This window comes from Quercus lobata, chromosome 9, assembly GCF_001633185.2.
Source record: "Quercus lobata isolate SW786 chromosome 9, ValleyOak3.0 Primary Assembly, whole genome shotgun sequence".
NCBI classification, from domain to species: Eukaryota; Viridiplantae; Streptophyta; class Magnoliopsida; order Fagales; family Fagaceae; genus Quercus; species Quercus lobata.
The window spans coordinates 48,525,250-48,535,639 of record NC_044912.1 but is presented as its reverse complement, the minus strand read 5'-3'; the positions used below and the strand labels follow the sequence as shown (position 1 = coordinate 48,535,639).

At 34.5% G+C, this 10,390-nt stretch overlaps 1 protein-coding gene across 5 annotated transcripts; it reads left to right on the top strand.

Annotated features, from left to right (window-relative positions):
* Positions 1-5,173, top strand: LOC115959266. 5 transcript variants are annotated; one of them, XM_031077609.1, is made up of 8 exons: positions 1-344; positions 654-776; positions 1,845-1,937; positions 2,141-2,172; positions 3,568-3,645; positions 3,785-3,835; positions 4,372-4,463; positions 4,749-5,173. In XM_031077609.1, exons 3-8 carry the CDS (start codon positions 1,847-1,849, stop codon positions 4,858-4,860), a joined length of 456 nt encoding a protein of 151 aa, XP_030933469.1. In that variant the 5' UTR covers positions 1-344; positions 654-776; positions 1,845-1,846; the 3' UTR covers positions 4,861-5,173. The 5 variants fall into 5 exon arrangements, with proteins under 5 accessions (XP_030933469.1, XP_030933468.1, XP_030933470.1 ...); XM_031077608.1 differs by having other exon boundaries at positions 1-452; XM_031077610.1 differs by having other exon boundaries at positions 1-452; positions 4,372-4,501; positions 4,749-4,864.
* Positions 5,174-10,390: the final 5,217 nt, after the last annotated feature.

Here is a 10,390-nt window from a genome sequence, read left to right as displayed (position 1 = left end):
TCAAAGTTTTATAGACAACTCTCACAGTTTCTCATTTTCTCTCTAGTAGCTCAAATCTCTCTCACACAAAACTTAGAAATTTCAAAGCCAATTTAACAGCTCTCAATCATGGAAATTTTGAAGCTCTAGGTCATGGCAATTGCATAGCTATTGGTCTCTCAACACGGTGGCTCTGTCTCATCGTCACTCACAAAATCGAAGTCGAAATCTTCCGTCAACTCCTCTACTCTTCGCCTACCTCATCTAATCTCCCCCAATTTTCTAGGGTTCCAAGCTTAATCGCCACTGCGACACAAAGATCATTTTGCCTGATTCGTCTCGATTCTTCAATGGAGGCAAATTTGGTGCGTTTTCATGTTTTGATTATAAATAGTAATGTTTGGTTCCTGGGAAAATTTTAGGGTGAATATTTAAATTCTTCCTCACTTCCTCTCTCTCCCTAAACCACCAAGGTTCCCTCTCTCTCTCTCCCTCTTCAAAAGGCCAACGAATCTGAGTTTCAGTTTCGGTTTCAGCTCAGATTTCACATTTTTGATTTTCAGTTTTGTTTGGATCTATCTGATTCGAGCTTCACAACTTGCGTTCGATTGATTTCGTTTTTCGAATTCTGCTTCAAATTCTGGTTTTTGATCAAAATTTGTGTATATATATAGCTCGGCATTGTGAAGAAAGATTGATATTCGGGGATGAATTTTGAAGATGGATCTTTTTTCTGCGGTTAGCGAAGAGCTAGCGGAGATTCACGGTGAAATCTCCGATATTTTTCGTGCATTTTCGTAAGAGTTTCGATTCAATCTTCTCTTTGTTTGTTTCATTATAATTCGCTATTTTTTTTGCTAGGCTTGATTTGGTGCTTAATGTGATTGGATTTATAGAGATAATGTCCATCTTAGCAGGGGCAGCCCAACATAATTTGAGGGCCTAAGGCGAAAAATTTATGCGGGATCTTTAATATGTAATTATTAATTAAACAAAATTATTTAATACTAATTAAATTAAGGTTAATTTGATAATTAAATACATAAATAATACCAACTAGACTAATGTTAATTTTATATAGAGAATTGAATATTATAGTTGAATTATAAATATTAATAAAAAGAAATAAAAATATATTGCAATTGAAAAAGATACTTTATTTTGAATGTAAGACTATGCATAGTTAAATAAAATTGTAATCTAATTTTTAATTTTATATTTTGATTTTAAGAGAGAGAGAGAGATATATTATTTGGTGTATGATTTTGTAGGATATTAGTTTACAAAAATCAAAGTCTCAAACTATTAGGGGAGATTAATCTATAATTGATGATTTAACACATTTGCAACATCTTTTTGAAATATTTTAGTGTTTCAATTGAGTTAAGGTTGTCTTGTACTTTGAAAGTCTTAATAGAAATGAAAAAGAAAAATGTGCTAATTAAAAGTACTATAAAATGTTCAAAATATAATGTGATATTATTTCTCATTGATAAACTTCATCAATTTAACTAATGAATGTTTATATCACATTTTTTGTGATTAATAACATGACAATTTGTAAACTAATAGTAAAATTTGTAGATCACTAATTAAAAAAATGTACAACGTTTAGAAAATATATATAATTTTATAAAAATTTAGGTCTTTAATTATAAAAAATGGGCCTTTTTTGCCAAGAAAAATTTTATTTTTTAATGGGGCCTTAGGCCTAGGCCTAACTTGCCTAGGTCTTGAGCCGGCCCTGCATCTTAGTTATGGATGAAAATGTCAGCTTGTTTGGTAATTTTGTGTGCGTGTGTGCGTACGCGCGTGGTGCTATAGCAAAGTATATGATTATTGTGTGGTGTAATGTGACGTGGCAGAAATGGGTTTCAGAAGTTGGAGAAGGTTAAGGACTCCAATAGGCAAAGTAGGCAGTTGGAAGTGCTCACCGAAAAGATGTGCGAGTGTAACAGGTAATTTGTCAATGGACCCTTTCTTTTTCGCTCTCTCTTTCGATATATAATTGTTATTAGTAGGTTATTGTACATGATGTTTATGAGCAGCGTTTGAAATCTCTATTACGAGTCTATGATGCAGTTTGTTAAATCAAGTGGCGTGTATATGCCAATATATAGGTTTTTGTATCTTTCTTAGATGGCTTTGTGTTTTGTTTCAGAGTCTACTACAAAGGATGGTCAAGCTAATAATGTAAGTTTCTTCTAATTTTTTTCTTTGTTCCATAACTAATCCTAAGTTTCAATTATTCTTATTATTATTAATTGGAATTCTATAGTGTTCACTTATTTTCTGCCGAATTAGTGATCATAGTAGTTTTTGTTGTTGTTAATTTATAGTGATTGGTTGAAATTGGGTGTGCTTTATTGCTTGTTTTTGTTCCCATCAAATGTGCTTTAATAATGAATTTTGTTTATTTTTATGAAATAATTCTTGAGATTGAACATGTAGTTCTTACCATTTAATTATCAGCATATGTGCAATATATGGTACTGAGCATTGAGAATGAAACTGACTTGCATTTTTTTTTTTTTTTTATACTGACTTGCCTTTTTTTTTTATTAGATACTCTGTTTTTTGTTGGCTGAGTCACGAATTCATGTTTCCAATGGCAATGATGGTTGTAGAATGTAAACTTGTATCTTGAGTTGGATGATGGTTCAAACTGTGAGAGATTTATGATAAGTTTTTGTTTAGAAAACATGGGTGTGATACTTCCCTTGAAAGCTAAATCTTTTTAGGCACTTTATTAATCCTTGGAAGCTTAATTGCTTATTCAAGAATCCGAAAACCCATTATTAGTGTATCTTTTGAATTTGATAGGAAGGTTTTATTTGACTTGGACTTGGTAGAATGCTAAAGTGACATGGGCAGTTTACTACACCAGTAATTTGTAATTAACTAGAATGCTCAAAGTGTGTATGACGTTAAGAAGCTGTTTCTTATTCTACAAAGTGGGTATTTTTCTCGGGATTCTTGATGCAGAACAGTTTAGGCTCCACCAACTAGAGCAGCCTGAAAACCTTAGGCTTCGCCACCTAAGGGTTGCTTGGAATCATCACCATGGAGATTAAGATATTTCTCATTCACTAATAGTATTCTTGAAAAATAAACCACCTCGAGTACCTATATAGAGCTTCCAGGGTTACAAAAGATTGTGACCCATAGAAGTCTTAACTAAAAATAATCTGAAATCTTATCCCTAATTAAAAAACTTTAAAAAAAAAAAAAAATTGATCCCTATTTGAAATCTAAATAAAAATGAAAATTTTAAAATAATCTAGTCCCATTAGATAAAGAAAATATGAAATAATAAATTCCAAAATAATTTTGGTTATGCTCCCAGCATTAATGATGGAGACCTTCTGGTCTGTCACATATAGTTCCTATGTCAGAAGACTCAGATAGCGTAATTTGGTTAGAAGACTCATGTTAAGGAAGTGAGCATGCAAATATCTAGGGTTCTTTTACTTCCTTACTAGAGAGTTTATTTTTAAATTATTTATTATTAAAGGGCTGAGAATTATTTGCTGAGAGTGCTGAGGTTTTTCTTGTACTTTATTAGTGATCTGATTACTATCAATGCAGTTTGGTGAAGTGGACATTGATGGATCATTGGTTGCTAGTCATTCCTCTGTATCTGAAGACATTATCACGGTTAATAAGGTGAATTTTCAACAAGGTGGATTTTGATTTCTTGCCTTGACATGCTATGGTTCTAAGTTTTCTGTTGCGAAGAGATGTATGTCTAGACTAAAGCTATTTTGGCCGCCCAAATTAATTAGATTTTTTCCCATATTGGCAGATAGATTTAGTTAGTGAGGCTGAGTTGGAGGTACTGACTAAGAAAATCAAGGTAAGTTTTTTCGTTGTACATGAATGCTCTGTTTAGTTTGTTAAGTAGTGAGGGGTTGATAAGTAGGAGAGAAAAGATACAGATGGTAGGTTGTTTGGGATAGGTTGATCCTTCTCGCCCCAGTTCAAAAGATGTAGGGTGGTTGTGGGAAGAGGATGCACTGGAAGCAAAAATGTAGGTTGCCCCAGTGGAGAAATTAGAGTCATGTGATGTACTGATGTATCATGCATACTTTTTTGAAGATCACATGCTCATCAATCAAGAAAAGGAGTGCAAGGTCATTATAGATGAGAAAAGTACACACACACAAAAACACGCCCTTTATTTGGGACATGATAAACTTCATAGTATGGTCTGATGTCATGAAGTTACAATTAATAATTGGTGCTACATGGATTGGTAATATGTCATTTCTATCTGTACCATCTTTTAGTTGCAGCTTTTTTTGCTTTGTTTCATTGAGTTCTATGCATTACCTTCCTATCTAAGAGTTACTTTTATCTTACAACTTTTTCATGTTTTGTTCTTTGTGCCAGCATATCAATGGGATTGCACAAATTAAGCTAGCTAAATTTGGATCTGTTGACATGGACTTTGTTTTGGGAGTGGGAGGATATGATCCTGAAGGGTTGTTGTCTAATCTGTTTCTGCCAGTAATCTTGCAATGTCAAAGTCTTCCTCTTGAATTTTATTTCTTCTTTGTAGTGTTTATTTGCAATTGAACCTACCCCTGTTTTATTGGACTTATGGTTTAGTTGATTTGAGAATATTTATGTGCTTAACCTTCCCTTTTGTGTTTGTGCACGTGCACAAGTTTTGCTTGGCACTACCAAATTTGTAATGCACATTAATATTTCAATCAATATGATTTGAACTAATCTTTGATGATATGTCAAATGCCTTCATTTTGCAGATTTGACTCTGAAGCTCACCTAGATCCTTATATTTCCTTAGAGAGATGTATGTGTTCTTCAACTGATCCTTATATTTCCCTTTCCCTGGCGTTTGAAGTGAAAAGAAAATAATGCTAAGTACAATATTCCATGAAATACAAAGAGGATGTTGTTGATGCTAGTAGAACCTTAAGAAGGTATGAAGTTGGTGATGATCTTAATGAAGGTATGTAGCAAATTATGCAGCAAACAAGAACTCTCCAAATACCTTTTAGTGTACAAGGATTGGCTATTGTAAATACTTTTATTCAAAACAGGTTTTGTGTAGCAAGTAGTGATTCATGTTTCAAATTTAAAAATTTAAAGGGCAATAGTTGAGTTATGTTGATTTGTACAATTTGTTTCATTGTGTTAAAAGAGTAGTTGAATGGCTGTTGTAATTCAATTTGGAATTGAACAATTGCATTTACATTTATGTTTTGAATCAGGTTATTAAATTTTGATCAATATGAAAAAGCGCATTCAAATTTTTTTTTTTATTAAAGAAAAGACTTATTTCAATGTTTACAAACTGTTGAAATTTATCTCAAGGTACCTTTTACCAACGGTTGAGTGCACGTGGAAAAAAGTAACAAGCATACTTTTATTATAATTCTTCGATGTTTATTAACCGTTGATAAAAGTTTAACATTTTTTTTTTACGGTTGCATAGGCCGTAGAAAAACATTTTCGACATAGTTTTTAATGGTGGTTCACAATGGTTACTTTAACCGACGAAAATATTATTTTCAACAGTTTTTAGTACTCTTTTCAACAGTTTCAACCGTTGAAAATAACCAAATTTCTTGTAGTGTTAAAGGAAAATTTCATTGGTCATCAGGGTTCATTTTTCTTTTATAAACAAAGAATATGATATAAAGGCAACAAAAATTCAGGGACCATAAGAACGAGAGAAATGCCATTATGGGCGTTGTTTTGGCGGTTATTTAGTATGTGAACTTTTTGTTGGTGGGAGCAACGGATTTTAATTGATTTATATTAGAAAATACATTGAGAAACCTATATTAATATAGCATGTTAAATTCCTATAAAAAAAAAAGCATTTTAAGTTTCTTATTAATAATAATAGAGTGAATTTTAATTAGATTTTTGAAAAGAAATAAAGATGATAATGGTTCTAATGATATTTTACTTTTATGCAAATAATCCTTATTAGAATTACAAAAATTAGGTTGGATTGAACTAATTTTGGAGCTCTGAAGGAATACATCGCCAATTGATGTATGATTTCACGGTAGGGGCGATAGTCTGCCCATGAAATGAAATGCTAGTGAATTCTCATCAAAGGTATATATCAATATAGGTCCATTTTGTTTGTTTTTGTTTTTTGCATTCTTAGCAAGTAAAAGATTGTCTTTTAGCATATAAAATTTGTCAAGTGAAAAACATTCAAATATTGCAATCCTGTTCCATTTTCATAGATTATAGTTCATAAGTCATAACATGCAATAAATATTTTCTCCCTACACATCAATCTAAGAGTAAGGCTGATCTTTTGTGTGCTGCATGTCCTTCTCAGTTCTCACACCTACCGTGAAGAGATTAGAGTTTAAACTTACGAGTCAATGAAGTTGTATTTGTTCTGGAAAATAAAAAGAAAAAAAGCTAGTCTCCCAAGTCTTCCACTATAAAAAGTTGTGTTTATTTATTTATTGTTGGAAAAAATGTTTATTACTTTTTTTGTCAAAAAAAAAAAGTTTATTAATAACAAAAAAGCTTGAACTTTAAAATTCTTCCACTATAAAAAGCAAGTCTTTCTTTTCTAAAGATAATAATTGCATGAGTAATGTTATGAACATAGCAACTTTCACAATAATTAAATTGTTAAGTTTTTTTCTTTTTTTAATCGATTTTTATCTAAGCACCGTTGAGAGAAATCTCATTTGGAAAAAAGGTATAATGACTTAACTATCATTTGCAAAACTTGAGAAAACAAAAGTGAAGCAATAAACTAATAACTGTATCAACGTCCTAGATAATTAAACCTTGTATTTATTAATTGAAAAGGTATTTTAAAAAATCAATTTTCTTTGGAGATTATAGAAAATATTCAAAATAACTCCAAATATATTCTCCATAAACATTGAAGTGAAGATTCCGCAGAGGGATATTTAAACATTGCAAGGAATCCACCAAATACCCTCAGAATTTGTTACAAAGAGCCATTTAGTCTGCACAATTATGTAGAATCTTGTCGTCTTTTGTTTGAGACTTTACAGAGTGATCTCTAATAATAAACTCAAAATAGAGCTACCATGATAACTGGATGAACACTTAGATCACCAATTGGAATGTATAAACTTTTATTTTTAAAAAGCAGAAACGGAGATTAGGTGTCATGGCAAGGTATAGTTACTATAGTATACTCCATTTTACAGATCTCTGTTTGTATGAGCTGAAAATAGTCCTTGGATTGTACTACTTGTCCCAATATGTCTAGCACACCGTGCATTGTTGATACTGTACTGCAATTCTCAAAAATGAACATTACTTGCTGCTTTCTGTTATTTTATTTATGAAAATATTCTTGACATGCAAACTTTATTCAACGGATCCTACACAAGTAGCAAAAGAGAATAAAATAATTTCTGTTCCATGATGCAAACATTTTGACAAAATAAACAGCAGGTAGCATATGAGAATAAAACTTTATTACCATCGTCTCTTATACTTAATGCCACAATCAAAACAAGAGAAGTGCCTTTGGTCATCTCACAAGTCCACTTGTTTGTGATGCAATCTACGGATTTCTGAGAAATGATAATATGCTTTATCCAATAATTATGACATTTACTTTGTGAAGTTGTGAAAAGGATACTAATTATATGGTAATTTATAGGAGACCTCTGTTTGATTTTGTTTTGTTTTACACTAAAAAATTTTACAGAGCAGCATATAAAAAAAAGAAAAAATCTACAGAGCAGAGTAATTACTGAAGTCTTGTAAGTAGGACCCTCCATTTTGTGTGGCCTTATGTTGAACTGCCCCGTATCATTTTTTTTCTTTTTTGGCGGCCACATACCAATTTGCTTACCTGCAAAATGTTCAACGAATTTTAGACAGAATTTCATTGGTCAATATGCATTTCCAGTGTCTTTGTAGTCTTTCCTAGGGAAAAAAAACCTTTCTTAAAAATGCATTTTCTTACTGTAAGGACTCAATTTGTGACGATCGATCCCAAATGATATGGGCTTCGCACATAAAAAAGGCCCAAACAATATGATTTATAGAGCGTGAGTTTGAAAGGTTAGGCCTTGATCACTAGACGGTGGTTAGTCGTGGTGTTCATACAAGAGTAAGTCGTATTCGCTCAAGGAGTCATTCTCCTCGGTACGGTCTGGGAGGCTCTGGTTTTTGGCCTTTTTTCCCAACCTCCTTTCCGGATTGCTTACTTCTCCTTTTATACTAGCTTGCATCTCTTATCCAACGTCCATGTGTAGGTTTGAATTTCCAGAACTGATACTTGTCCCATCAGCCCATACCCAAAATGGTTGGGGGTGGTTGTAAAAACTGAAGAGTAGTACTCTGTCAGGTGCAGAGTAATTCATTGCAATAATGGTTGTTTTTCCCTTGTCCTTTGTCACTATCCTATTCAAGGGTCTTTTCCGCGTTAATGCAGAGGAGTTTAGCATTTCCATGAACTGTTCCTATACCGTATTTGCCCTTTCCCTCAGGAGGGTCTCGGGAATGCCGAGGACAGAATCATCCTCGGCTACATTTCAACACTACTTGGACTTTCATTACGTATCCTTGGCTATATCCCTCCTCGGCTCGAGCCTTGGGTCCCAATGTAAAAATGGGCCAGGGCCACAAAATATTGGGCCCCACAATAGCCCCTCAAAATCCTGCTGTCTGACCTCTTGGTCGGAGAGAAGGGTTTTGATGATGCCAAGACTTTATTACAGTTCGTTTAGTTTTGCCCTTCATTAATGTTGGCGTCTCTTCATCTGCTTAGGAAACTCGCCGGGTTAAGAGACATTCCTCTAGATTTACACACGATGCGCTCCCGCCGTTTCAGGGTACGAGGCACGTCCATAATAAATTTCCTTTGCAAGGACAATCAAATCTGACAGTTATAGATGACATTGAGGAGTTGAACAGACGCTATATCCTTTGTAGCTCTTCTTGGAAATTTGTACGGATTAAATGCCACCAGACTTACCTTCCATATAAGAAGCCAAATGAGAGGGTATTCCTTTGCATAAAGACCCTTTAACCTTTCTGAAGCCTTAAACCTCAAGTTGCGCTCAAAGTTTTCCTTATCAGCACAGTCAGATCTTATAGTGTGATATGTCTGAGGTGGAAACAGGGGTGAAGAGACCACATCCTTTCCAAAAGCACTGTATCCCTCCGAAGCTTAAGATGGCTCGGTCAGGGTAGGGTTGGCAGAGACTCAAGATATTTCTCATCCTCTTTCAGCCAAAATCCGAAGTAGGAACTAATCACATCAAGTTTTTGGTGCAATCGAGCTGGGGTTGCTCATTATCAGTACCACCCGCTCTCCTATGAGCATAGCTAATATGGCACCAGCGGGTTAGGAGTCAGGGTTGATGCAGGGACTAAGTCTCCCTGCTTCTTCCTCTCTTCCTTCACTGGTGCCTCCTTTTGCCTCCCCTTCTTCTTCTTTCCCATCACCAAATCCATCCTGATGCTTTTTCTTCTTCCTCTTCTTCTCCTCTTCCACCGAGGGAGGTCTTCCTCTCAATATGGGTGCTATTGGGACAGAATTTGGAAAGACCTCGGAGCAAAGCTTAAAAAGACTTCTAGTTGTTTGTTTGTTTTGTTGTTTGTTTTTTTTTTTTTTATTGTTTTTGCAATTCGTTTTTTGTATAAGCTTGTTTAAGCCCCTCATTGTACGCTGGATTGCTTCTTTACATCAATAAAAGTTGATATTGTCTTGCTCTATGTATTCTTTCTTTTTTGCAGTGGTTAAGAAAGCGATATTATTCTGAACTTATTGAAACTATTCGACACAATAATGTCGACATGAAAAAGCAATATCTAGGGCAGAAACCCTTATTAAGAAAGAGATATTATTCTGAGTTTATTGAAACTACTCGGCACAATAATGCCGACATGAAAAAGGGTTGCATACCTCCAAACTAACCGAGAGGGCAGCTGAATGCTCGGTGCCGTGCAAGAGGTAATCATCCGAGGACGTGTAACCCGAAAGGAACAGCCCATGCGAGTCACCAAGTGCCAGGGTGCTTCGCCACCTTCCAAACGACCCTCATAGTCCTGGTTCTTTCTAGCGTCCGGTCTGAGGACTGAGGTGCGATCGTACCAAACTTAAACGCTCGTTTTCACAAGTTCCCTTAAAACTGAGGATCTGAGGACAGGTTGGGACCTTCATTCCGTTTAGGACGTAATCCAATTTTTAGCAAATAACCATCCTGTAGGACTGAGCAGTCTAGAATTCTCCTTAAATGGTTGGTTTTTCCATAGGTTTGAGTTCGAGGACCATACAATACCTTGGTTCTGCCCAAAACCTATCTTTTCTTTTTTTGATGTACTTGGTTTCCCCATAGGTTTGAGTCCGAGGACTATGCAAGACCTTGGTTCTGTCCAAAACTTAGATTTTCAATCTCATGTACTTGGTTTC